The sequence below is a fragment of the Crinia signifera genome, chromosome 3 (assembly GCF_055691185.1).
Source record: "Crinia signifera chromosome 3, ASM5569118v1, whole genome shotgun sequence".
NCBI classification, from domain to species: Eukaryota; Metazoa; Chordata; class Amphibia; order Anura; family Myobatrachidae; genus Crinia; species Crinia signifera.
This window is the reverse complement of record NC_139219.1, coordinates 97190677-97218563: the sequence shown is the minus strand read 5'-3', so window position 1 is coordinate 97218563 and position 27887 is coordinate 97190677. Positions and strand designations below refer to the sequence as shown.

Here is a 27887-nt window from a genome sequence, read left to right as displayed (position 1 = left end):
GAGTATCAATGTTTAGGTATATATGATGTTTTGTAACCAATGTTGAAAAACATCATTTAACTGATGTTTTCTTTCGATGTCCCATCCCACATTGTATAAGCTCCAAATGACAGCCACGGCCGTGATAGGCTTGTGCCAGCCAGCCGCCCGCCTCCGGAACAGGAAGCGAAGCTCCCGCCCCCACCTGTCTCCTGTCCTGTCCCAGGCTCCAGCCATGTGTGTAGCTCCTGGGACAAGGTCATCCGCCCGTGGCGTACTCCACGCTCCCATGGAAACCAGGTGAATTCTGGTGTATGTGCGTGCTTCGCCGGTATGTGTGCGGGGCTCGTGCGTGTATGGTGTCCGCATTTTTCTTACATGACACGCGTGTCCTGCACTGCTCTGCCAGTGTATGGGGTCATCACAGCACGCTTTATATAAGCGGGATGATGATGATGCTGCTGCTGCAATGTGTGATGCATTATGCATGTACAGGCCCCCATACGGGCAACCCAGTAGCTCCGATGCGATGTGCAGTGCATCACATCGGACCTGTTGTCAAATACATTCGATTTGCTTGCTTTTTATGCGATTGCTGTAATTTCATAAAAAGTGACCAAGTAAAATGTATATCCCCCTAGTGTATTGGGCAAGTTTATTTTTACCTTGAACCGGGTGCCAGGTCACATATAATAAATGGTATGTGGTACTTTTGCATGCGATCCCAGCACGGGCTGTGGATCTGATACATTTTTTTTGTTTGCAGCCCTTGTGATCTCCAGATGCGCACAGGACCGCGCATCAGATCGATGATGGAGCTGAAACACTTGCGATTTGACACTTTTCATCCGATTTAATGGACCGATCTGTTGGAATTGTATCAGAAGTGTCAAAATCACACTACTGTGTGGGCACCTTTTTTAGGTTATGTAAGCAGCGGGTAATTGCCTCCTGCAGGCACCCTGCCCATCAGTGTTCTCTCACAGGGTATCTGGTCTGCTACTCCTTCCACCCTCTGCTATATACTGTACATGTAGGTGAATTCTCTAGGAGGATGTTGTCTTTTGTTTTATATTATACAGTTCTGACGTAGCGGCAGAAGCATGCAGTTTTGCAGGGAAGTCATTTCCCTTTTCCATTTGGGGAAGAGGCTCTTTTTTTTATGTTTGCATTGAGAGCCAATATGCCTAGAAAATGGACACTTAATACCCCGCTTTCACATAGAATTGTTCCTAATTATCTGCTTTTACCTGGCATCTGAGTGCTGGGTTGTGTTGCCGGACTGGCAGTCTAATGGAGCCAACACACGCAGCAAGCTGAAGCATTCTGAGTGATGCTACATCGCTCAGCACACTTCAGCCAGATTGCACAGCAAAGAGTGATGTGTCAACACATCTGTCTGCTCAGCAATCTGTCAGGGCCAGTGTTCTCTGGTGAGAACACTGTCCCTGAGCGATTTTAATATCCAGCGTGCTGGATAATAATCGCCAAGTGATATCAACGTGCGGGGCCCCTCATCGCTATTGCCCCTACACACAGTGATGTGGGGTAATTTTCAGAGTGTTGTATTTAAAGGGTTTAGAAAATGACTACATGTGTAGGCCCCATAATCATGCATCTGCCATAGGAAATGGAATATTCTCTCTCATAATGAAGTGATAACACTGGAACTTGCTGTTTACAAGCAATAGCATCAGATTTTTTATGTATCCCATGTTTCAGTTTACATATATTTGGTGTTACATTATTCAGTGTTAGTGGGTACACCAAATTAATCTTTTATTATTAAAATTGTGTTTCTTGACATTGCTAAATAAAACAAAGGTCTGTTTCATTTACAGGCAGTGAACATCATTCTTTGTTGGAAGTCAACCGTTGGCAAAAATGTCTTCTATTAGAGGAGCTCGTATGGGGATGTGTGTACTGCGCTGTGGGCCTCATACTGGAGCGCCAGTGCTTTTCCATCCAAGGCCAAGTCACTGTGTAGTCATTTCATGTTGTAAAAGCTCCATAAACCATTCTTCATATGGCACGTCTGCTGTGGCTGATCAACAGCAGCGGGCAACAGGCCACAGTGGTGAAAAAAAGACTGCATCATATAGACCCTTGAGGCGTTTTATAACGGACCCTGCTCTTGTACAAACTGTTTCCAAATGCTTACAACATTGGGGAGATGGCAGAACAGCTCCAATTGTTATGGAGTGCAACCCAGGTATTCACATTGTCACTAACCTTGTCATACTAGCTGTCAATGTATATATTGCAAATAAAAATGCAGGTATTGGATACATTGGGGTAAATATATAAAGCCTGATAAAGTGGAAGGTTCTAACGTACCATCCAGTCTACTCCCAACTGTCATTTTTTAAACACAGCTGATTGGCTGTTTCCTTATTACCTTCTTCTCTCAATTTACCAGGCTTAGTAAATCTACCCCCTTATTTATCAGATTTTTATGTGTGTCCATGTTCCCTGAAATGAATTGCTCGGCATGGTCCCTACGCTGACCAAAGTTTTCAGTAGACACTTTCTACAGTTTCACCCTCCCTTTCCCACCATTTAATCCATGCAATATACCCATTCATGTTCCTGGTACTTTTATACTATTGTGTAAGATGGTCTCCTTATGCTGTGTACACACGGTCCGATTTCCTTTCCGATGTTGACGATATAGTCAACATCGGATCGGCATCGGATGCAGATTGCTAGGGTTTTAACCCTTGCGATCCTGATCTGATCCTGATGCGCGTTCACGTATCGGAAGCCAGAAAGTCTTGGCTGCCTTGTCTATATAGTGCGGATCTGCACTATATAGTCAAGATAGGATGCAAATCGGATGTGCCTTAAGATCCTATCCACGATCCTATCTGATCAGATCGTGTATAGGATCTTAAGGCACATCTAACGTGTGTACACACCATTAGGTGGTTTTTGTATATTCCCTGGCTTCACAAAGTCCTGACATTTATCTAATGTAATGATATTATTTTAAATATCTGAAATTTTTATATATATATATATATATATATATATATATATATATATATATATATATTCTTTTTCTTTTTTTGTGGTGTCAAAACCTCCACTTATTACTGTTGATCTGCCCTCCACGCCACATGATTTACAATGCAGAGATTTGGGAGGCATAACACCCTAAGGGCGAGATGTGAGATGTTCTAACATCTACAGCCCTCAAATGCCACCCTTCACCGGGTACCACATGCAATTATTAACACAAGGGACGTCTCTTGCGATAAGAGCTGTTCCTCACGATGCGGCTCCGGGTCAGAGACCCAAGAGTCCGTCTGCACATGTGCAGAGCGCCGGGTCCAACCACAGGACATGCTGGGAGGGATCCGCGGCGGATTCATCACACAGCTCTGCAGTCAGAAGCCCATAGGCTTCTGCAGGGGATCGCCAGCTTTTGCTGGGGATTCCCTCCGCAGTGCTGACACTGCGGAGGGGCAACAGAGAATACAGAAATGCGGTAAAAATCCTGATAATGGTGTTTTTACCGCATTTCTGCTTTAGAGAATCCTGCCCCGTATCACTTGTTTTTAGTACTGTTTTGTATTTTTCTGGTTCTCATCCCTAAGATAACTGATGGAACAATGTGCTGTTTAGTAGCAGATTTAAGTCTAATAAACAAACATAAAGTGATTTTTGTAAATTTATACTGATCATTTCAGCATTACATGGGTAAGGACATTGAAAATTAGGAGTTAAGTAATGTTGACCACACTGGGTGTGTAACTTTAATGTTCTTTATTTAGGTCCTGGAATTCTCACCCAGGCATTGCTAGATGCTGGCATCAAAGTGGTGGCCTTGGAAAGTAATGTACATTTTCTTCCCCAGTTACAGGTATTGACAGGTCTTGTTTTTTTTTTTTTTACATAGAACAGCAACTGAATAGGATCACAAATGTAATGCTGCTGTCCTACAAATGTTTGTTTAGTGTGAATGAACAGGGGAAATGTTCCCTGGATCAGACAGCTGCAGCAGTGCTCAGACATTTTAGCCTGTATTAATGGGATAAAGTGAATTGTATATAGTGACTTTAGCATGACATAAAATGGACAAATGGGTCTATTTACTTATCCTCGGAGAGAAACGTACCTTCCAATCAGCTCCTAACTGACATTTTACAGGCTGGGAATGAAAAATGCCAGGAGCTGGTTCTTTATCTCTGTCCCCTTTTTTGAAAATTTGGGCAGTTTTGGGCATTTTTTGTTTTCTGTCATTTTGAAAGTGTAAATGATTGAAATAAAATAAAATCCTTATAACAATTTTTTACATGTTATAAGGATGTCTAATCTGTAATTTGCTGCCTTTTGGAGATTTTTTCCATCTTTCCTTGGCTTCTTTTTGCACATTAAAATGTCTGAGCACTGCTGCAGCTGTCTGATCCAGGGAACATTTCCTCTGTTCATTCACAGCGGAAGAACCGGGAAATGTCTGCTCCCTGAGGGAGGAACCCAGGTATCCGGTGGTTTTACACTTTTAGGTATATCTGATGTCTGTAGGTCTGACATACATCAATCTAATGACCTATACTGCGGGTACACATCAGAATGATATTGGCACAATTTGCCATATGTGAACATCGCACAGTTGTTCTGATGTGTATGCCCATTTGTGCTTTCCCACGGGTCACATGGGACCTCTTCTGGTCAGTCATTCCATGTAACCCGGAGCAGTGTAATGAAGGATGGTAGAGGTGGCGTTCCGTTTATTAAAATTGGGCTGCTGTGTATGGGCAGTCGGGGGTGGTCTGGGTTGAAGGAAAGTCACCTGATTATCTGTTGCCTGGTGTATTCCCACTGTAGCACTGTAGTGGAATACAGACTGACCCACTCCCAAATACTTTGTTTCCTTTTGCAGCTGAGTTAGTGTTATAGTGGGTACACACAGTGCGATTTTGCATGTGATTCGATTGGAATCGTATTGAATGGTATGCAAAATGCATTTGATTTTACCATATAGTACAGATCTGTGCTATGTAATCTTGCCTGCCAAGACTTTTTCTTCTACCGCTATCCAACCTCTTACAAAGTTATTGTAGGCCACTTTTGTTGGCAGGTCTTCTATAGTGTTGGCCTTACATTTTCTGTCCTTATCATCCTGTGCATAATGTTGCTGCTGAGACTCTTAAGAAGTGTATAAGTAAACAATTCAATCTGCTACTTCTATCTCCAGGTTTTACAGCGTAACTCAATCCGGCAGCTAAAAGTTGTTCACTGTGACTTCTTCAGGCTGGATCCCTGGTCAGAGGGACTTGTTGAGCCTCCTTCTATGTATTCCAGCACTTTGATGAAGCAATTGGGCATAACGGAGGTTCCCTGGGCTTCAGGTAGATTTGCTTTTATGTTTTTATGGAGCAGGCCAACCTCCTGTTCTTGAATATTTGTAGAAATGGGTAAATTGGCTCTCATGACTCTGTGAGTTCTGTACAACTGTGAGATATTTAGATGATGGTTACCATGCTGTCAAGAGCAGTATAAACGGAGATATACATTGCTATATCGGTGCAGAATTGCATTGCTGTATGAGATGAAACGGCCTGGATGTAACAGAGGGCACCCATAGGTTTGGCGTTCGCCCCTGTGATGTGCTTGGAGTGAAGAGACCACTTCAGCAGCTCATTTTGCAAAGTGTAGCTCACAGGCTAGATCGGTGTAGTGTCATCTTCAAAAGCATTGCGGAGCTTGGTAGATCTAAATTCATTGCACCCTCATGGAAGTCTATGGCGGCTGTTGGAAATGGAGGAACTGCAGCAGATACTGGCGATATCTGCTGTGGCCTCTCCATACATTTTGGTGATGCTTAATATTTGCAGGGATCCCCCAAAAATGTTTGTTTTCCAGGAACAAGCTGCAAATATTTAATAATTGAATAGGCTTTTTGGGATATTTATATATATATTATATACTTCTATAATTAGAATAGGATACCTGAGCTGGTCGGTTAGATGTGACCCACAGAAGGAAGAAATATACATATAGCCTGAAGTTCATATATTATTCAATACCCATATATTGACCCATATAGTAAATTGAGCGTCTTTCAGTCCCCCAGTGTGTACGGGTACTGGTATTACCAGCAGATAAGCGTCTCTATGGCAAGTCGTCCACCCCTGGGAAAATCGCTAAAACAGGCAAAGACCGCTCAGTGTGTATGTGTGTTCTTCATCCAAGCGATTTTCTCCATCATCTGTCAGCATACACGCTGGGCCAAAGCGCCCATTGTGTATGGCTCTTTATCCAGATGTCAGTAATTTGTTTTGCTAATTTCACTGAACACCAGCACAATGTTTTTGGAAGTATGTATGTTTGTTTATTTATATATTATATATTGATTTTTCTTTTCAGATATCCCTATTAAAGTTTTCATGATGCTTAACCTTAAAAAAGAGAGGAGTATACTCTGGCGGCAACTGTTTCTTCTCTATGAACAACTTTCCATTTACAGATATGGCCGAATTGAATTAAATCTGGTTATGAGTGAAAATCAGTACAAGGTTTGTTTACTTTTCTGACCTTTATGGTCCAAATGCTCTACACTTTTTAATTAGAAAGTAATGTCTTTCTAGGAACCAGTAAGACCAGTAGTAAGATATCACCATGTTATTGGATAGTCTTCAGGAACAGTGTCTTTTCAAGGACATAAACTAGTTATCCTTCTCCTGCAATGAGGGAATTGTCAGAGCAGCCTTAAGCGGTTTTCATTAAATTCCATCAATAAGCAAGAATAAAGCCATGGTCTGTAGTGATTTTTTACGGTGTATTCACACAGGCCGATACCGGCGCCCGGTGGTGTGCCAGCATTGGCTTGCAGGGAGGGATGGGGTATCTGGGGCCATGCATTGAGCAGCATGGCCCTTGTTCCGAGATAGTAGAAATAGACTGTGCTGCGCAGTCTATTTCTACATTAGATACCAATGCCGTGGGGCCGCACATAAGGATCGGGTGCTGCATTGCATGGTGCGATGTGCTATGCGATTTTTGACTATATAGTCAAAATTGGTAATGCAAATTACACACCGCATTAGATTGTAGTCCACTTCTTGTAGCAAGAAGATATTCAGAATGAGAATAACCCGTCCCATCTTCTTTTGGGAGTTGGGGGATGTACAGTAGTAAAGCTGTCACTCACAAACTGCTAGATAAATATAGTTTTTTACATGGAGTTACTTATGCTAATTTATGGAATGCCTCCATGACAGCCATCATTATATGTTGACAATTGAACAACCCCTTATCCAGAGAGGCAAATGATTTTAAATTTGTTTATGATGGCATTGTTAGTGTGATAAGTGTTTGGTATCACCTCATGCTTTTGTTTTTTTAACCAAAATACATGGATTTTTACTGCCAAATATAGTGGCTGTTTTTTTTCCCACTTTAAATTACTTATATATTTCAAAATACATCAGTGTTATCAACCACTGATGCAGCTGATGTGTACCATAATGTTTCCATAGCAACACTAATGGTAGAGCAACGAAATGGCTTTGTAACTCCATCCACTGTTGCTCTTTCAGTGGTTCCCAACCTCTGTCCTCGAGTTCCCCAACATTTCTAGTTTTCCAGGTCACCCGGCAGGTGCACAGGTGTAATCATTATTTGCTGTCACATTGAAAAAGATCCACAGGTTAAGCTTATGATTTCACTTGAGTTTTGTGTGGGGACCTGGAAAATTTTAACTGTTGGGGGGTGCTAGACACCCAAGGTTGGGAACCATTGATAGTATGATATGCATATCTGGTACATTACTATTTCCAGTACTTTGCTGGTTTGTTGTCATGAATAAGTAAAATGCAATTAAATACTAAGGAACTTCTGTTGCTGAAGGGGAAAAAAAGAAAGTTATAGTCTTTCTCTGCATTTGTTTCTCACCATTGGTGTAGTTGATTGGGATGTTACACAAAAAAAAACACTGATAATTTTTCCATTCTAGAAACTTGTTTGTAAACCTGGAGACTTAAAAAATTACCAAGCACTGGGTGTGCTGTATCAGGCTGCCTGTGATATTGAGCTTCTGCACAAGGTATGTACCTCTGTAAGGTCTTGGAGATAAACCTTTAATAAGTGATTTTTCATATTTCAGTAGTGAAGGGTTTGTCTGTGTGCAAGAAATACAGATGAGTGCGGGATCAGCTTTTCACTAGCCACGTCAAGTGTGGGTAGTTTGCTGTGACTAGTGTAGCTGCAGCCGTGTGTGAGCACTGTGCATGCACTGGTGATCCATTGTTGCAATGGCACATTTGCGGCAAAGATGACTGCAGAAACATCTGTACTGTGCATTCCAAATGCTGTGCAATTACTGCCTGCACAAGATTAGTGCCCTAATGCACAGCAATAAAATATTATGGAAGTTACAGTAAGTACATGGTCTGTCAGTTTCTCTCACTGTAGCGATCAGTGGAATATTTCACTGTCCTTAAGGAACATGATGAGAGCCTTCTGCTGATGCAAGCAAGCCCCTACTCAATGTTTCTCTTTTATGCCCCATACATGCTGGGTGACTGGAGGTTTGTGCTGAGCAATCTAGTTAACACCGGTCCCTCAGCATACAGAATGGCATCAGCTGAGCGATCTGTCACTGCCCATGTTCTCAATAGAGAGAACAAGGGCAATGACTAGATATTTCAAGGGGGAGGGGTTAACGGGAAGGTTGCGCTATGGACAGTGGGAGGGTCTTCCTGCTGCAAAGTTCTAAGGTATACTACTTGTACCTTTAGGATAAGTTAATGTGAGTGGGGTTACACCTTGCAGTGTCACTTCGCGCTGGAATACACCTGTAAGTATTATTGGGCAGTGCTTTACTTTTGCAAAATGATTTGACAAATACAAATAATTAAACAAGTTTAAGTAAAAATATAGATGTGGTGTTTACTTTCACAGATGCATAACACAATACAATGTGGGGAATGCTACTAATCAGTGTTCTAAAATCACAGTATATTAAAAGGTTAAAAAGATTTATATTCTAATACCGGTATACATATACACTGTGTATATGTAAACCGGTATTAGGATTAGAATATAAATCTTTTTGACCTTTTAATATACTGTGATTTTAGAACACTGTTTAGTAGCATTCCCCACATTGTATTGTGTTCTGCATCTGTGAAAATAAACACCACATCTATATTTTTACTTAAACTTGTTTAACCCCTTCCTGACAGAGCCAGTTTTTGCGTTCCTGACAGAGCCCTTTTTTTCAAATCTGACATGTATCACTTAAGTGGGGATAACTTTTTTTTGCTTTTACTTATCCCAGTGATTTTGAGATTGTTTTTTCGTGACACATTGTACTTCAAATTAGTGGTAAATTTGGGTCGATACAGTCTGTGTTTTTTTGTGAAAAATACCAAAATGTCGTAAAAAAATGGAAAATTTAGCAATTTGCAAAATGTTAAATTTTCTGCTTGTGAGACAAATAATCATACCACTCAAAATAGTTAATAACTAACATAGACCATATGTCTACTTTATGTTTCCATCATTATTTCAACTTCCTTTTCATTTTTTTGGACACTAGGAGGCTTACAATATGAATAGCAAATTCTCAAATTTTCAAGAAAATTTCAAACACTGATTTTTTTAGGGACCAGTTCAGTTCTGATGTGACTTTGAGGGACTTGTATGTGAGACACCCCCATAAATGATACCATTTCAAAAACTGCACCCCTCACAGTATTCAAAACAGCATTTTGGAAGTTTGTTAACCCTTTAGGTGTTTCACAGGAATTAAAACAAAGTGTAGGTGAAGTTTCAAAATTTCATTTTTTTTGCAGATTTGCAATTTTAATACATTTTTCTAAGGAACACAGTACATTTTACTAGAGAAATGTGACTAAAAATTGATTCCCCCAATTCTTTTGTTTTCATAAATATCCTATATGTGGCCCTAGTGTGCACGTTGACCAAACCACAGGCTTCATAATAGAAGGAGCACCTACTTGATTTTGGAGCCTCCTTTTTATGAGATTATTTTTTAGGCACCATGTAGGTTTCTAGGCACCATAAGATGCTAAAAGTTAGGAACCCCCCCACAACTGACCCCATTTTGCAAACTACACCCCTCAGGGAATTCATCTAGGGCTATAGTGTACATTTCAAACCCCCAGGGGTTTCACCAATTTTGATACAAGTGGGCAGTGAAAATGAAAAATTACATTTTTTTACACAAAAATGCAGTTCTGGCTCAAAATTTTTCATTTTCAGAAGGTATGAAGGAGAAAAAGCACCCCAAAATCTGTGCCCCAATTTCTCCCGAGTACGGCAATGCCTCACATGTGACCAAAAAATACCAGTTGGGTGCATGGCAGGACTCAGAAGGGAAGGAGTGATTTTTGGATTTTGCAGCACAGATTTTGGTGGAATGAATGGTGGGTGCTATGTTGCACCAATACAGTGGAACCCCCCCACAAGTCACCCCATTTTGCAAAGTACACCCCTCAGGGAATTCATCTAGGGGTATAGTGTACATTTCAAACCCCCAGGGGTTTCACCAATTTTGATACAAGTGGGCAGTGAAAATGAAAAATTAAATTTTTTTACACAAAAATGCAGTTCTGGCTCAAAATTTTTCATTTTCAGAAGGTATGAAGGAGAAAAAGCACCCCAAAATATGTGCCCCAATTTCTCCCGAGTACGGCAATGCCTCACATGTGACCAAAAAATACCATTTGGGTGCATGGCAGGACTCAGAAGGGAAGGAGTGATTTTTGGATTTTGCAGCTCAGATTCTGGTGGAATTTTGGTGGGTGCTATGTCGCATTAGCAAGACCCCCCAAGCACCAATACAGTGGAACCCCCCCACAAGTGACCCCATTTTGCAAACTACACCCCTCAGGGAATTCATCTAGGGGTATAGTGTACATTTCAAACCCCCAGGGGTTTCACCAATTTTGATACAAGTGGGCAGTGAACATGAAAAATTACATTTTTTTTACACAAAAATGCAGTTCTGGCTCAAAATTTTTCATTTTCAGAAGGTATGAAGGAGACAAAGCACCCCAAAATCTGTGCCCCAATTTCTCCCGAGTACGGCAATGCCTCATGTGTGACCAAAAAGTGGCAGGATTCAGAAGGGAAGGAGTGATTTTTGGATTTTGCAGCTCAGATTCTGGTGGAATTTTGGTGGGTGCTATGTCGCATTAGCAAGACCCCCCAAGCACCAATACAGTGGAACCCCCCCACAAGTGACCCCATTTTGCAAACTACACCCCTCAGGGAATTCATCTAGGGGTATAGTGTACATTTCAAACCCCCAGGGGTTTCACCAATTTTGATACAAGTGGGCAGTGAACATGAAAAATTACATTTTTTTTTACACAAAAATGCAGTTCTGGCTCAAAATTTTTCATTTTCAGAAGGTATGAAGGAGACAAAGCACCCCAAAATCTGTGCCCCAATTTCTCCCAAGTACGGCAATGCCTCACATGTGACCAAAAAATACCAGTTGGGTGCATGGCAGGACTCAGAAGGGAAGGAGTGATTTTTGGATTTTGCGGCTCAGATTCTGGTGGAATGAATGGTGGGTGCTATGTGGCATTAGCAAGACCCCCGAAGCACGGTGAAATTATGAACCTAGTATTCCATAGATGTGTGGTATATTTTAAAACACTCCTTTATACATAGGCCGGGTTTGTCGGGGCAAGTGTCACACTGGAAAATAGTTTGCTTTCTTATTCCCTTTTTATAGCAAACTTTGCACCTTTTTTGTGTCCTGCCCTTTTTTCCAGTGGAGGGGATTTCATCAGGAAAATGCTGCCCTGGTACAATACGGGGGCCAGTACTAGAAGTACTGGGGCCCTCTGCCTGCTGGTTCCCAAATATTAGGCCCTTTATGACTTCCTCTTGAAAGTGCATAAATGTCCCCCTCTGGCCGGTAGAACGGAATAGCACGTAAGCGTTATACAGTGCCATCTGGATGATATACACGGCCACCTTCTTGTACCAGATTTTTGTTTTCCGCAGGGCACTGTACGGCTTCAGTACCTGATCTGAAAGATCCACTCCGCCCATGTACCTATTGTAATCCAGGATACAATTAGGTTTTGAGGTGTGGGTACTGGTACCTCGTACAGGGACGGAGGTGGTACTGTCTCCGTGAATTGTTGTCAGTATAAGGACATCCCTCTTGTCCTTATATTTGACCAACAACATATTTTCGTTGCATATTCCCCTGCTTTCACCCCTTCTCATTACTTGGGCAATGTGCGTTTTTGGGAGGCCTCTTTGGTTCTTGCGCACAGTACCGCAAGCTGCTGTACCTCTTGAACCAAGGGCCTTAAACAGGGGGATGCTGGTGTAAAAGTTATCCACATAGAGGTGATAACCTTTATCCAGGAAGGGGTGCACTAAATCCCAGACAATTTTCCCACTAACACCTACGAGGGAGGGGGGGCATTCTGGCGGTTCAATTCTTGAATCCTTCCCTTCATAAACCCTAAACCTGTGGGTGTACCCTGAGGTGCTTTCACACAGTTTATACATTTTTATGCCATACCTTGCCCTCTTACTGGGAAGGTACTGGCGGAATTTAACCCTTCCTTTAAAATGTATAAGGGACTCGTCGATACAAATACATTTTTCAGGGATGTACACCTCTTCAAATTTGGCACTGAAATGATCAATGACCGGCCTGACTTTGAATAGCCGGTCAAAGGTGGGATCATCTCTGGGTGGGCACTGTGCATTATCGGTGTAATGTATAAATTTAAGAATCGTCTCAAATCGAGCCCGGGGCATGGCCATACGGTAAAATGGGGTGCTGTACAGAACATCTGTACTCCAATATTGCCTAATTTCTGGCTTTTTTACTATGCCCATATGAAACACCAGACCCCAAAACGTCATCATCTCTACTGCATCTACAGGGGTCCACCTAGCAAATGATGACGTGGGGTTTTGAGCAATAAACTGCTGGGCATATAAATTAGTTTGGTCCACCATTAAATTTATAAAATCATCAGAGAAAAATAATTTGAAAAAGTCAATTTCTCTGAGACCTGTGGAATCAAATTGGATTCCTGGCATGGCCAAAAACTCAGGAACCTGGGGCTCAAAATTGTCTGGTGGTGGGGTCCATACGAGATCAATTATTGGGGGGGGGGGGTCTCAGCTGCTCTACGGGGGCGTCTTTGAGGGGGTCCCTCATCATCAGAGGAGGAAGAGGAGCTTAAGACGAATCCTTCAAATTCCCCGCTTGCCTCACTGGCTGTGTCAGAGTCAGAGGCAAGCATGGCATATGCCTCCTCCACTGAATACATTCTCCTGGATGACTGGGATGACATTTGGGATGACATTTGGGATGCCATTTTTATTTTTGTGTTACTGGTAGTGAAATGTTTCAACACGTGTATAGTGTAGGGGGGGGTACAAACTTTATTTCAACCCGGGGGGTATGTAGTGTGTAGTGTGTATGTAGTGCAGAAAAAAAAAATACTTTATACAAAAAAAAAAAAAAAATTGAAGGGGTTAAAAAAAAAAAAATTGAAGGGGTTAAAAAAAAAAATTGAAGGGGTTAAAAAAAAAAATTGAAGGGGTTAAAAAAAATAAAATGGAAGGGGTTAAACAAAAAAAAAAAAGGTCCTGCGCCAAAAATTGAGCACAGATGTTGGTCAGTAACGTCCGTCACTGAACAGCGCTCAAAGGCAACAGGAATTTGATAAAAAAAAAAAAAAAATAGATCAACCCTGTGCCGAAAAAGATGATCAGTGATGTACGTCACTGATCAGCGCACAGCGGCCACAGGACACCCACAAAATCACAGTGTGTGTAAAAAAAAAAATTAAAAAAAGACCCCACAGCACACACACGATGCGACACTGATTACCAGTGAGGGGCAGCAGGTGCACAACCTTTGGTGCAACTGACAGTGCAACTGGCAGGTATATATAAAAAAAAAAAAAACCTCTGCACCCCCAAAAAGTTGCTGATCACCTCAGATATAGTGATCAGCACAAAAGGCGGGGGCAGCAGACACAAAATTTAGCACTCTCTATCACTCTCTGTCACTATCTCTCTCTATCTCTCTATCTCTCACTATCTAACACTCTATGACACTGCAGCAGTGACAGGTATATATATATATAAAAAAAACCTGCGCCCCCAAAAAGTTGCTGATCAGTTAATTTATACTGATCAGCACAAAAGGGGGGGGCAGCAGTCAGTTATATAAAAAAGATATAGCACAATCTGTCACTATCTCTATCTCTCTCTCTCTATCTCTCTCTATCTCTCTATCTATAACTATTACACTGCAGCAGCACAAAATATAGCACTCTCTGTCACTAGGCCTCTCTATCTCTCTCTATATCTCTCTATCTCTCTCTATCTCTCTCTATCTCTCTCTATCTCTCTCTATCTCTCTCTATCTCTCTCTATCTCTCTCTATCTCTCTCTATCTCTCTCTCTATCTCTCTCTATCTCTCTCTCTATAACTATATCACACTGCAGCAGCACAAAATATAGCACTCTCTGACACTATCTCTCTCTATCTCTCTCTCTATCTCTCTCTATCTCTCTCTATCTAACTAACGCTATTACACTGCAGCACAGGAAGTCACAAGTAACAGGATCCAGCACACACAAGCAGTGATGAAGCAGGCAAGATATTTGCAGTGATCAGGTAAGTATTTTGGAAGGTTCTGGTCAGTAAATGGCGACAGCTCGGCACGGTGACCGCACTGCACGCTATTCCAGACCGGAATGGCGTCTGCAGTGCAGTCACCGTTAGTTTAAACCCCCCTCCATGGCTGTGATTGGTCCGTCGGTCCGACGGACCAATCACGGCCTTTGGGGGCGGGCGGGGTGAGGTGGGTGACACCAGTGTCACCCTTACACCCCGCGGTGATTGGTGCTGTACTTTACAGCACCAATCACCTCCGATCCCGTGTCACCGGCGAACGTTATTCGCCGGTGACACAGGAAAACGCTGTAATTGGCTGTTCACACTGAACAGCCAATCACAGCGATCGCCGACGGGGGGGCGGCATCGCAGCCCCCCCTGGGCATGCACGGACATGTCTGCTGTCAGGGACAGCAGACATGTTGAAACTGTCACCGCGTCTATAGACGCGGTGACAGTTAAATGCCATGACGTACATTTACGCCATGTGTCGGGAAGTACTTCCCGACCATGACGTAAATGTACGTCAATTGTCGGGAAGGGGTTAATTTTATTTGTATTTGTCAAATCATTTTGCAAAAGTAAAGCACTGCCCAATAATACTTACAGGTGTATTCCAGCGCGAAGTGACACCGCGATGTGTAACCCCACTCACATTAACTAGATATTTCAAGCATGCTTGAAATATCAATCCTGGCGATAGTGACATGTGGGGCATACACACAGCGATTTGTGCTTAATATCTAAGCAATCTAGTCAGATCACTTAGAAATGGGGTTTAAACTGCCCTGGGTGTATGCTGCATTACAGGTGGCAACTGATCAGCTTTAAGTTTTATAAGCTTAGGGAGACCGTAGATCCCTTACCAAGGGACCTACGGAGTAAAAAAGGAACCCTACAAAGGGTTGCCTGTACCCCTGTCGGGCATCTCCTGTGCTGACACGGTTTTGAACAAAATTCCCTCAAGCAGTACATCAAAACACCAATTAAGACCCCATTCCTCACTCACATTTACTCCATATAATTATAACCAATAAAGAAATTATTTTACATACCATTCTTTCTCTTATACCTTTGTCTACACACAAGCCAGCAATTCACCACACAGACACAGGCAGCGCTTTAGCCCACCCATAAAATAATCGTTAAGTTTTATAAGGAATATTTCTGTAATTCATACAAATATTTATAGTTAGAATGATTGGTCTGGTTTGATTTTTCTATGCAACTTTTAGCTACATTTTAATTTTAATTAGTTCTTTTTAGTACAAATACTGGGTACTTGTTTCCTATCTGGGCGCCCGTCGCGGGCATCGCGGGTACATTTATGTATGGCCGCGACGCGATGCCCGCGATTTACCATTGAAACCAATGTTAAACATGAAAATCGTGTCGGTCGCGTCGCGGCCATACATAAATGTACCCGCGATGCCCGCGACGCGATGCTCCCGATTTCCCATAGGAATCAATGTTAAAAGGCGCGATGGCCACGATTTTACTGTTAAATGCCTCAATCCACCCGATTTGGCCATAGGAATCAATGTTAAATGGGCCACAGAGCCCATTAACCCTTAAATGTCCCCCCAAATTTTTAACGCCACCCCACATTCCACGCCAACCCGAAGCGTGGCGAGCGCAGCGAGCCCGCGAGGGGCGGCGGTACGCGTCCTCCGACCTTTTCATGCCCTACTATCCACTAGGGCGTGGTGTGAGAATATAATAGTGTGGCGAGCGCAGCGAGCCACCGAGCCCGAAGCGTGGCGAGGGGACGCAGATACCTTCACACCTGTGAAGCCCGCGAGGGGACGCGTCTACCTGTGAAGGTATCCGCGTCCCCTCGCGGGGCTCGCTGCGCTCGCCACGCTTCGGGCTCGGTGGCTCGCTGCGCCACACTATTATATTCTCACACCACGCCCTAGTGGATAGTAGGGCATGAAAAGGTCGGAGGACGCGTACCGCCGCCCCTCGCGGGCTCGCTGCGCTCGCCACGCTTCAGGTTGGCGTGGATCGTGGGGTGGCGTAAAAAATTTGGGGGGACATTTAAGGGTTAATTTGGCCTTTTTGGCCCAAAATCGGGTCCATTGAGGCATTTAACAGTCTAATCGCGGTCAATCTGCCGTTTTAACATTGTTCCCTATGGGAAAATCGCGGGCATCGCGGTCATCCCGATTTACCCGCGATGCCCGCGATTACCGCGATGACCGCGATTTTTACCCCCGATGACCGCGATTATGATCGTGGGCGCCCAGATAGGAAACAAGTACCAAATACTGTACATTAAAAAAGCCTCTCCATCTTCATGCTTGCAATTTGTGCTAAGTGTAGTAGATACAGTGCATACTTTTCCCAAATGCAAAATGCAGGCTTATTTGCAGACCCAGGGGCAGATGTATTCCTTAAAGAAATAAACGCGAGGGTGATAAACATCCGGCCGATCAACTCCTAATTGACATTTTTCAAACAGTCTGTAACGTGTCCGGAGCTGATTGGTTAGATATTTTACTCTCTATCATCCTCACGTGTATTTCTTCATACATCTGCCCCCTTATCTCAATTTTCTGCTATCAGAGGGTATAATTTAGCAGTTTTTTAAACTACTAGAATGGCGAGCACGTGTAACCTAACACACTATCATACTTTCTGGAATAGAAGATGCATTTATGGTTCACCAATTATATTCCCCCATGCTGCTCATACAAACAGGTGTGATTATGGATGATGCAATACCTCTACTTCTCCCAAACCTGAATATATATATTTCATGCACTATGTATTGTCACACCTGTTAGTGGATAGTGTTTCCTTCTAATGCTACCCACAGGGTGTTCACCTGCTGTTTATTGCTGCCATTTCTATTGGATGTATAGATGTGGTTATGTTCTGCTTGCTAGTAACTGCAGCTACAAGTCTTTAGGAGAATGAAAAGTGTTATGCTGTGTACACAAGGTGAGATTTGACATTAGATTTTGACTATATAGTCAAAATCGCATGCAGATCGCACATGTTTTTTTACCTTGCGATTCATATGCACGCTCCCGTGACAGCACAAACCTAGATAGACAGGGCACCAATGACTATAGTGCAAATCTAATGCTGATTGTATGTAAATAGTACAGAGTTAAGATTCGAGTGCTATGCAATCTTTACTAAGTCGGATAGCACGGGAATCTCACCGTGTGTACACACCATTACACTTCATACATTAATGGTGTGAACACACAGTGAGACTCACTTGCTATCCGACTTAAGATTCGACTGCTATGCTATCTTTGTACTTTTAACATACAATTCTTGCTATCTGCATTCGATTTGCACTATATAATCATTGCTGCCCTGTTTCGATTTGTTCTGCCACGGGAGCACGCATCGGGATCGCAAGGTAAAAAACCTGTGCGATCTGCATGCGATTTTGACTATATAGTCAAAATCTCATGCTGATTGTAAAGGTGCCCACAGACGCATCGATCCCGGCGTGCGTTCTGTGCTTAACTAGCACGCATCGCATCGTATGCCTTGTGCATGCGATGTGCATGCGATGCAATAGAAAGCTAGTACAAAAAGTATGTGCAGCACATACTTTTTGTACTGTGCGATGAGGTGCCGCGGGAGCGCGCACCCCATCGCATAGCATCGCACCGCCGGGATCGGTGCGTGTGTTTGGCACCTTAAGTGCTATGCAATCTTTGTTAGCTCTGTACTATTTACATACAATTCATACAATCGTCATTAGATTTGCGCTATATAGTCATTGCTGTCCTGTCTATCTTGTCTATCTGCATGCGATTTTTGACTATATAGTCAAAATCGAATGTCAAATCCCACTGTGTACACAGCATTACTATTTGCTCTTATCAATCTGCCATGCTATTTATACTCTTTGGACTAACTGTTTATCTATCTTGTGATGTCTTATAGGAGCCCTGCGCCACATTTTTGAAACCTACAAAAGATAAAGGTTCCGTAATAGTAAAGTCTGGGGTAGGTACACTAAAGGGTTTTGTACAGATTATATTCTCCATTGGTGGATTCTGAATCCTTTTATATTCACAGTGTATGAAAATAAAATGATAAACTTCTAACTATGGATTTTTTTTATTCTTGAAAATCATTTGAGAACTATTAATCCAATGCATTTGCATCCTCTTAATTTTGTAAATATGAACTCTTCGTATTTATGCTGCCATTTTGAAAGCTTTATGCACTAGAAATGCATGTTGGTTCCATGTTATGTGCTCAGCAATTGCTGACAGAGAAGGGTTCCTGAATTGTTTCCCATCAGGCAGTGATTGTGCACAAGATATTCCTTCACATGGCCACACATTATTTGCATTTCTTATAAAGAATTTTGCAACTTCAGAGCTGATCCGTACTAGTACCAAATTTGAAGATATGTAGGTGTGTACTTTTCTGATCACATCTTGGTCCAAAATGGGTAATCCCTATCAGAATAGGGCTGTCAGAGCACAGCTCTTTATAAATTATTATTGCAGTTTTGAATAACTGCTGTTGTCCGTGTTGGGTAATCAATGCCCTGACGGCATAGAAGTGCCGATAACTCCCCATCAGGGTATTCAATGAATCCTCACATGTTCCCTGGGGCCAGGTTCACTCGCTGTCTGCCTCCTAGTCTGTCCCCTGAGGAGAGTTGGCAGCGGTGAGTGTGGCCATTAAAATGGCGAGGCTCGCCGCAAAATGTGTCAGACTCGCTGTATTTGCTTTGAAGCTCACCGGGGTTTCATGGCGAGTATGGCTTATTTTTGGCGAGGTTAAGCTATCGCTGTACAAACCCTCTTGCCAATGGCATTGAATACTGCCAAGTGTCTTTATGTTCTGTTGCTGCTCTGCTAGATATTCCAATGTTGGAGGGGAACCTGAAAAGGGTAAAAATATGCTCTATAAAGCCAAGCAACAGCTGCAACATGTAATAGCTAGCACCTCTTTAATAATACTACTTTTATTTCATATTTTACTTTGTTAGTAAAGATGAGTGAGTTTTTATGTATGGCTGATGGCTCTACACTAATCTGCACCACAAACCCAATAATGCATGCTTAGCCTTCTAAAACTCACTGTATGCATTGTAATGCACCACGTGCTTTCAGCATGTTTGAATTGAGAACCAAATTGCTTTTGTTTGCAGGATCTCCCAGATGGAAACCTGTGCTTAGTACGGATAACCCCACGAAGGAACCTGTTCTCTGAGAAATTTACACCTGCAGATGGCAATACATTCATAATCATGGTAAAACAATTTCTGGCAAAACGCAAGTCAACAGTTATAGACAAACTCAAGTAAGTGCAATTCTGTTTGTTGTGATTTTATTTTTCTGATGCTCCTTAGTACAATGAGTTGGGCTTGTTAAACAGATTTACAAGGACAGAGTCCTCTCCTTCAGAGTATGGGGTCAATCCAATTATCAGCAGCAACCACACTTTACGGTCACCCAAACTCACACAACAGTACTTGCTACCCCATGCAATTCGGGCTGATTTTTTAGAACGCAAGCGTGCAAGTCTTGGTACCATTGTCAACACTGAAATGCATCAGCACAACACACACACGGTAGGATTGACCCCTATGTGCCCACTTCGCAGCTATTTACCTTACCACACTTCACTGCTGAGGCACTGGATAGTATCGTAGCCAGATATACACATACATATATGAACGTGGGGGCATTCTAGAAAGTTACAACAGTATATACTCTGTTCCAGGACTGATTTGCAAACAATCATAATGTAGTAGTAATATCTTATTTACATAGCACTTTTCTTCCATAGGACTCAAACTACCGTGTTTCCCCGAAAATAAGCCCTATCAAAATTTCCATAGTGCCCTCACCTCCACATTGCTTTTAAGGTGCCACTCTGGCTTCTGCTCCTGGACAGCTCCAAGTCCCAGGGATGCACTGCGGGCAGCGCGTGACGTCACCGTGCACATCACGCAGCAGCAGCAGCAAGCAGAGGGAGCCAGGCAGGGAGCAGTGGTGCGCAAAGTCAAGAAGAAGCTGTGGGGAAGTTAGAATAAGAATTATTTATTGTTGGTGAGCATTACCCTACCCGTGTTATTGAAAGGAGGAATGGGGGCTCTTTAAAAAGGACTGGGGCATGTTATTAAAATAAGCCCTACCCCCAAAATAAGCCCTATGGTGTTTTTTGATGGAAAAAAAAAATGACAGTGTTATTATCGGGGAAACACGGTAGCTTTTAAAACATCAAACACAGTACAAAAATCAAGGATTTCTTAATTACAGCCGGTAAAGAAAAAAAACACACAGTATTAATTCCAACAAAAAAACCTAGAGCACAATAAGTACGAAGGTGCTCCCACGTTAGTAATAACAACCTTTACTTTCACCCCCTCGGTAAGAATCACAGATGGGGAGATGCAGGCAGCCATTATAGGTGCTCGCTTTAGCCAACCTCTGTTTTAAGAAGAAAAAAAAAATTGGATGTCGAGTTTCAATTCGTATGGGTCAGATGTATTAAGTTTTAAAAAGTGATAAAATAAAGCATGATATACAACCAGCCAATCAGTTCCTACCTGCCATGTTACAGGCTAGGTTTGAAAAAAATGACAATTAGGAGCTTATTGGCTGGTTGTTTTTTTTAAAGCTTGATACTGGCAAAAATCTCCACAACTGTCACCATCAAAAATGGATAACCCTCTTTTCAAGAATTGCTCCATGAAAGTTAATGACTAATGTGGCCCATAATAGTTATTGTCTGGTGATACAATACTGTATATGGGCGGGAGGTCACCTGCACACGTCTTTGATTGAGGAAAAGTGTTTATTTGAATAGATGGCAGTAGGGAACACATGTAGACACTTCCATACTGGCCTGTCTACATGTGTGGCATACAATGGGGCAGATGTATTAAGCCTGGCGAAGTGTTAAAGTGGAAAGGTGCCCATACACAGTGCGATGAACTCCGTGCTTTTTGTACTAGATAGCATTGTATCTAGCACAAAAGCATACAATGTGCTACAGCACCGTGCAATGAGATGTGCACGGGAGTGCGTAGCGCAACGCAGTGCCCTGACGCACCGTGAATGGGCACCTGAAGGAGATAACGCACAAGCCAATCAGCTGTGTTTGAAATATGACACTTGGGAGTTGATTGGCTGGTGCGTTATCGCCTTACACTTTATCTACACTTTGGCCCTTATTCTGGTTCACTTGCAGAGGCAAATTTCTTCTCAAATGGAGAAAACCATGTGCACTGCAGGTGGGGCAGATGTAACTTGTGCAGAATAAATCCCTTTATCTCCATTTTGTCTCTTAGGCAGGCTTCATACATCTGCCCCTATGTTCCTTCTTGGTAGCTGATTTGTGGTGAGACCCAGACGATGTCTAAAACAGTATACTAAAAATAAGATTTTACCCTGATTAACACAAGTAAAATACAAAGTATTCCTGATGCCCAGATATGCACCATTGTGGGTGTCAAATATTTAATCAATTAGTCCCTGATTCTGTTTGACTCGGTAATCGCAGTTTACTGAGTGTCAAAGAGCGCCCCCCTCTCAAAAAATAAAACTGACGTCAGCCACCTGACCCCAGCACACATCGGCCCGATCGTGTAGCCATGGCAACGCCCAGTGTTTTCATGGGGAGGACCATGAAGCATTGGGTGTTCCCATGGCCGACCGCCGTCCCTGCTGTCGTCTGCCCCTGTCCCGACCCTTGTGAACGACTTGGTAACTATGCAAGTTGCTGAATCTGTTCGCATAGGAGAACTGCACATGCGCACAAAAGACCATGTGCATGCTCAGACCCCCAAACATTGGAACAGGGCTAATGTGGTACTATATTGGTAGGTGCCCTGCTGGGCAGCAAGATTATTCCTACATATTATAACCATTTTAAATTTGAGAACTTTTTGGGAAAGTGGCTTAATGCAAAAGCAGGAACTGCTAGGTTAAAGGGCCCCATACATCAGCAATTAATTGTGACAATTTTCAGCTATGGAGATGATTGCCACAATTAATTTTAGATGTGTGGGCTCCCCCTTTTGGCAATCCCAATCAAAATCGCCAGTCGATTGCTTAATCAGGTTTTTAAACATGTTTAATAATCTGATATTATCTGCAGATCTTTTTTATATGTGTGGGCATTCCCAATTCGTCTTCATCTATTTACATTATGAACAGCAATCGATTGGGCAATTTCCAGATATAAAGATGCAATCTTTAGATGGAAAAATCTGCCGATCACTGAAACAAATCTGTAATGTGTGGGCAAAGTCAGATAGATTGTAAAATCCATTTATCTGGCCAAAAAATCCCTGGATCTGGAAATCCATTAATTGTGATTGCTGATGTATGGGCCCATTATTCATTAGGTTAAGTTTACTAAAGCCTCTAAACATTTCTCAGCATTTAGAAAAGGATGGACCGGATCTGATTGGTTGCTTTGGTCAACATCTTTTTAAAAGCTTTAGTTAATTTATCTCAGAGATATGAAAATTAAACCAAGAATGATAGTTTTATTTTATATCAGACTGCATTAGGCAAGCAAAAACTATAGTGGTATCTGTTAAAAAACAAGATAATTGGGAAACGATACACTGATTGCGTAAGATGCCTTAGCACCAAGACCTCCAATACATTAGAAAACAAATTTACAACGGTGGACCAGCACTCAAGGTTTGCAAATATAGACAAAGGTGACGCCAATACCCCTTTTCCAGTAGACAAGCCGGGTCGCACCCGGTATTTTGTACCCTGGTACGACTCGGCTAGCAAACCCTTTCCCACTAGTTTCCTGACCTGGCATAATGCTGGGCTGGTGATGTCATCGGAAGGCGGGGCCTGAGTAGCGCTGGGAGGTGAGAGCATCTCCCAGTTGCGGCTTTTACATTGCTGTGAATAGGACCCGGGTTGCAGTGACCAGGTAACTTCCCAGGCGTTTCCATTCGCAAAATACCTGGGTCGATGCGCATCCCTGCACAAAATACCTGGTTATTTTTGCTAGCGGAAAAGGGGTATTAAACTGAAATATGTGTGTGTGTTGGTTAATAATCCTTTGATGTCAGTCTTTTACCAAACTGCAACATGCAGTTTTCTCTTACAGGTAAACAGTAGCCCACTTCTATTATTTCTTCTTTGTCTCGGGGATTAAGCTTTGTCCTGAATGCTGATCTGGGGAATACCATCAGCTGCTGTTGGATCCTTTGCTGTGTAGTAGTATCCAGGAAAGAGTGCAATGAATGGTATACCCAATAAACTCATTACTACTGCTATGGTGACATTACAGGCAGTTGGAACCATCTCACCATGATACAGACACACAGATTCTGCTGTTGTATAGATTACATTCCTGTGATCTATACAACCGGAGTATCCGTGCGTCTGTTCAGTATTCAGGACAAGGCTTAATCTCGAGAAGAAGAAAAAAGGTTTTCTACTGTTTACCTGAAAGGAGAAAAACTGCATGTTTATATGTTCTCAGCATGGGAACTACTTCAATGAAAGTTTTTAGATATTACATGTAGTTTGGGAAGAGACTTTGACATCGGATGACTTAACACAAATGTCAGTGTAATTGTCACCTTTGTCTATATTTGCAAACCTTGAGCGCTGGTATACTGTTGTCATTTTGTGATCTGTTAAAAACACAATATCTTATGACATAATTTTATGTAGTATTGGGGCTGTAGCCTAAGGCAGAGGTTCCCAAACGTGGTACTCAAGGCACCCCAACGGTCCAGGTATTAAGTTTATCTATGCTTGGCCACAGGTGACTTAATTAGTAGCTTAGTCAGTCTGATTTAACCATCTGTGCTGAGTCATGGATACACCTAAAACCTGGACCATTGGGGTGCCTTGAGGACCGCGTTTGGGAACCTCTGGCCTAAGGGTTTTGTTTGCATCACAATCGTTGCAGCTGAAGCTTGAAAGATATCGCAGCTAGCACTTCCAGCCTGTATCTGTCCACCCCAGACTCTTGTGTAAAATAGCCAATGGGAGTCTGGGGGGCGGGCAGATAAAGGAGGGAGGTGCTGAATGCTCTGTATAGGCTGCAGCAGCTGTGTTATAGTGCTGGCAACTGGGAGTTCACAGTAACTTCCACAGGGATCTGCGGATATAAAAAAAATTTGAAGGTAAAGTTATCTTTTACCCGGTCACTCCCCCCCCCCCCCCCCCCCCCCCACCCTTCCCTCCTCTGCTAATTTAAATCTCCCCTCAGCCCCCCAACTGAAAAACAAAACAAATTGTGATATTGATGATTGAATGTAAAGAGTACAAACCCTAATAGATGGGCTTGGCACAGAATTAAGAATTAATCTGTTTGCTAAAAATCCTCTCTGTTTGTACTTGGAATGTACTTTATTTTGCATTTTTTTTGCTTTTACAGTAGTTGGTAAATGTTTTCTGTCTTGCAGTTCCTTCGATCCGGGAAGTGGGGAAAAGCTGGTGGAGAGTTTAGCTCTGCCCAAGTCCATAACAACAGGCAACATCTACCCAGAAGAGTACAAATTTCTGTTTGAAATCATGTCCCGTTCAGAGGAATTTGATCGAAATTTTGTTCTAGATGATACATGGGAAGATATGGCATGTACGAGTTATTAAATCGGTCAACAATGATGATTTTTTTATTGTCATCAATAAATGTTTACAGCAGAGATTACTTTTGAAAAGTAAATCTTTGAGGCTAAAATATTTACATTTCTATGGAATATTCTGTTGCAGACCCGTTGTGCTTGCAGTACATTTACTTTTATGTTACAACAAGATATAGATTCCACCTGGGGCTACATGCATACACATACATTCCCATGCAGCTCATAGGCATCCATCTGTATGTGCAGAAAGTCAAATGAAGCTAAGGAATTAATACAACTTTGGACAGACAATACTATGTACAAAAAGGTGCACAGAATGTTTTTCCACGCATATGCATCTCTAGATGTGTACACTGCTGCATATATGCCTAATTTATCAGCATCACTGGCATGTACTTCAGCTTTGTAATAGATACAAAGATATGCTGGTATATATGGTTGCTTTGCCTACTTGAACATACCCTGCCTCCATGGCTGTAAGGTTTGTACTTGCAAATGTGTGCATGTCTTTATGCCTGCATATATGGAGATAACTCTGAGTGTGCGTAGTGCAAAATAATGCTAGCTATACTAACTTGTGTAAGTTCAACACTGCATCATCCCCAAGTGCCAGTTTCACAGTAAGTGTTAAGGTGCATATATTGAGCAATTTTTGCACAGCCCAGCGATTTTCGTGGGGGGTGAATTACTTTCCATAGAAGGAGACCATGGAAAGTGGGTCGCCGGGGATGATGCTGGAGTGCGCATCAAAGCTCATTGCTCATACACCAATTTGAGCACAAAATAAGAAAAGTGAGCTACTTTAAACTCAATCACCTAGTGTTTATTGGCTTTACCTAGCTGCTTTTAAGTTTCTTTATAATGCATACAACTATTTGTAAAATCAATTTGCAGCCTGTAGGACTGCTTCTACTGCCACATTATTTTATTTGAATTTATATAACAAATGTGAGTGATGCTGGTATTTTTAAGTAATATTTTGCGCATCTCTCAGATTTTGGCACTCAAGAAGGTGAATATACTAACTTGAAACTGAAGACACAGTGATGGACATGTAAATGCATAATCAAAAACTAGTAATTATATCTAGCAGGCCAGCTAGGTATCATACTTAATGTTTGTGGCGAAGGTTCCCAGGTAGATTACTAAAAAAAGAGGGGTTATTGCCCACAGCAGTCAATAAGATTCAAGCTATCCTTTCTCTATTGCACCCTAGAAAATAATGGATAGGATCTGGTTTCTATAAGCAACACCCTACACATGTCTGTTTTAGAAGCTTTAGTAATTGTACCTCCGCAGTCTGTAATGGAAAATTATGTGGGTGCAGTGTCTTAGGGACTGCAGTCATTCCTACATCACTCAAAATGTGTCAGTCACCTGCTGATCTGCACAATAAATAAGTTCTGGTATGGTTTATTTTATACTAAAAGTCCTTGTGCACAACCGTTGTTTAAAAGGCAAAATGTCAGGGCATAGGAACATAGATACCTATTCGCAAGCACTTGATCTAAATTCAAAATGAATTCTAAATATGGTTTGTAGATTTTATATAAGACTATTGTAAGAATAATTTATGGCTAAATTATAAATGTGATCTGATAAAACCTTATGCGTGTTTGTGCCTGTTTTACTTTATCTTTGATTTCTTAGGTCTATTTTGAGCAGAGTTTATTTTTTTTATCATTTTCCCTGTTCAAAATAATCGTGGCTTTTATTTTGCTATATAAAATAAAGGCCCCCATACACTTTGATTTGGGCACAATGTCACCCATTTCTGCACATGTCGACATCCCGTCTGGCCTGATGCGCGCTCCTGTGCATATCAGATCGGAGTAGGAAGTTCAGACAGGCTGCACATAAGATTTGCTAAATCTTATCTGCAGCCCGGAGCCGGGTGGGGGACCAGAGAGAGCTGGGCGGAGGGAGCAGGGGGTGGCGGTGGAGGGAACCAGGGAGCTGCTCCCTCCACTTGGTTCTCTGGTCACGGGCATCCCCCTCCTACTTCCGTCCCTCGCTCCCTGGTCCCCTCGCCAGCATCCGCCTGCTCCCTCCACCTGCAGTTGCTACCCTTGAGTTGCATGTGATTTATCACATGCAAAGCTGCCGGGACAAGTGTATGGGGGCCTTAACATTTTTAGGGGTTACATGAGGATGAGTGGCAGTGAGGATGCTAGCCTTCCACCATCTCTAACCATGTCTTTTGGCAGTTTATCCCTAAACCCCACCCCTGACCCGACTGTAACCTGTCCTGCTTATTCATCTATATTTCTGTTGTCTGGGGTTGAGTTGACCTCACAAAAACACCATAGGCGGCGGCAGCACATTTTATTAGGGGGTGTACCGTCAAGGGGGTATGCCTAGCACCACCTATTGGGCATGTCTAATACCACCCACTGGGTCCAGCATCATCTATTTGAACTCGCTACAATATGAAACGTCTCTCAGCCACACCATAATCTCCTGCCTACTTAAGTTTTTATATTCTAATTACTCTGTATAACATGCAAAAAAAGTCAAAAACATAATATGGATGATGCAGGTATGTAGTGATATAACCGTTGTTTAGTACAATTGATCGATAGGTGCTTCTTTTATTGGAATACAGTTCTAAAAAGCAAAAGTCTGGTAAAAGGTATTGCTAGTGGCAGGGAGGTGTTAATAAGGGTGTGCACAGCATTAGGGGGTGCCTGT

The 27887-nt window shown here is 42.3% G+C and overlaps 1 protein-coding gene across 3 annotated transcripts; it reads left to right on the top strand.

Annotated features, from left to right (window-relative positions):
- Window positions 1-119: 119 nt before the first annotated feature.
- Window positions 120-26805, top strand: TFB2M (transcription factor B2, mitochondrial). 3 transcript variants are annotated; one of them, XM_083176242.1, is made up of 9 exons: window positions 120-310; window positions 1821-2191; window positions 3756-3844; window positions 5180-5333; window positions 6352-6500; window positions 7940-8029; window positions 18542-18604; window positions 19767-19918; window positions 25017-26805. In XM_083176242.1, exons 2-9 carry the CDS (start codon window positions 1864-1866, stop codon window positions 25201-25203), a joined length of 1212 nt encoding a protein of 403 aa, XP_083032368.1. In that variant the 5' UTR covers window positions 120-310; window positions 1821-1863; the 3' UTR covers window positions 25204-26805. The 3 variants fall into 3 exon arrangements, with proteins under 3 accessions (XP_083032368.1, XP_083032369.1, XP_083032367.1); XM_083176241.1 differs by having other exon boundaries at window positions 122-279; XM_083176243.1 differs by lacking the exon at window positions 18542-18604 and having other exon boundaries at window positions 120-279.
- The last annotated feature ends 1082 nt before the right edge of the window (window positions 26806-27887 follow it).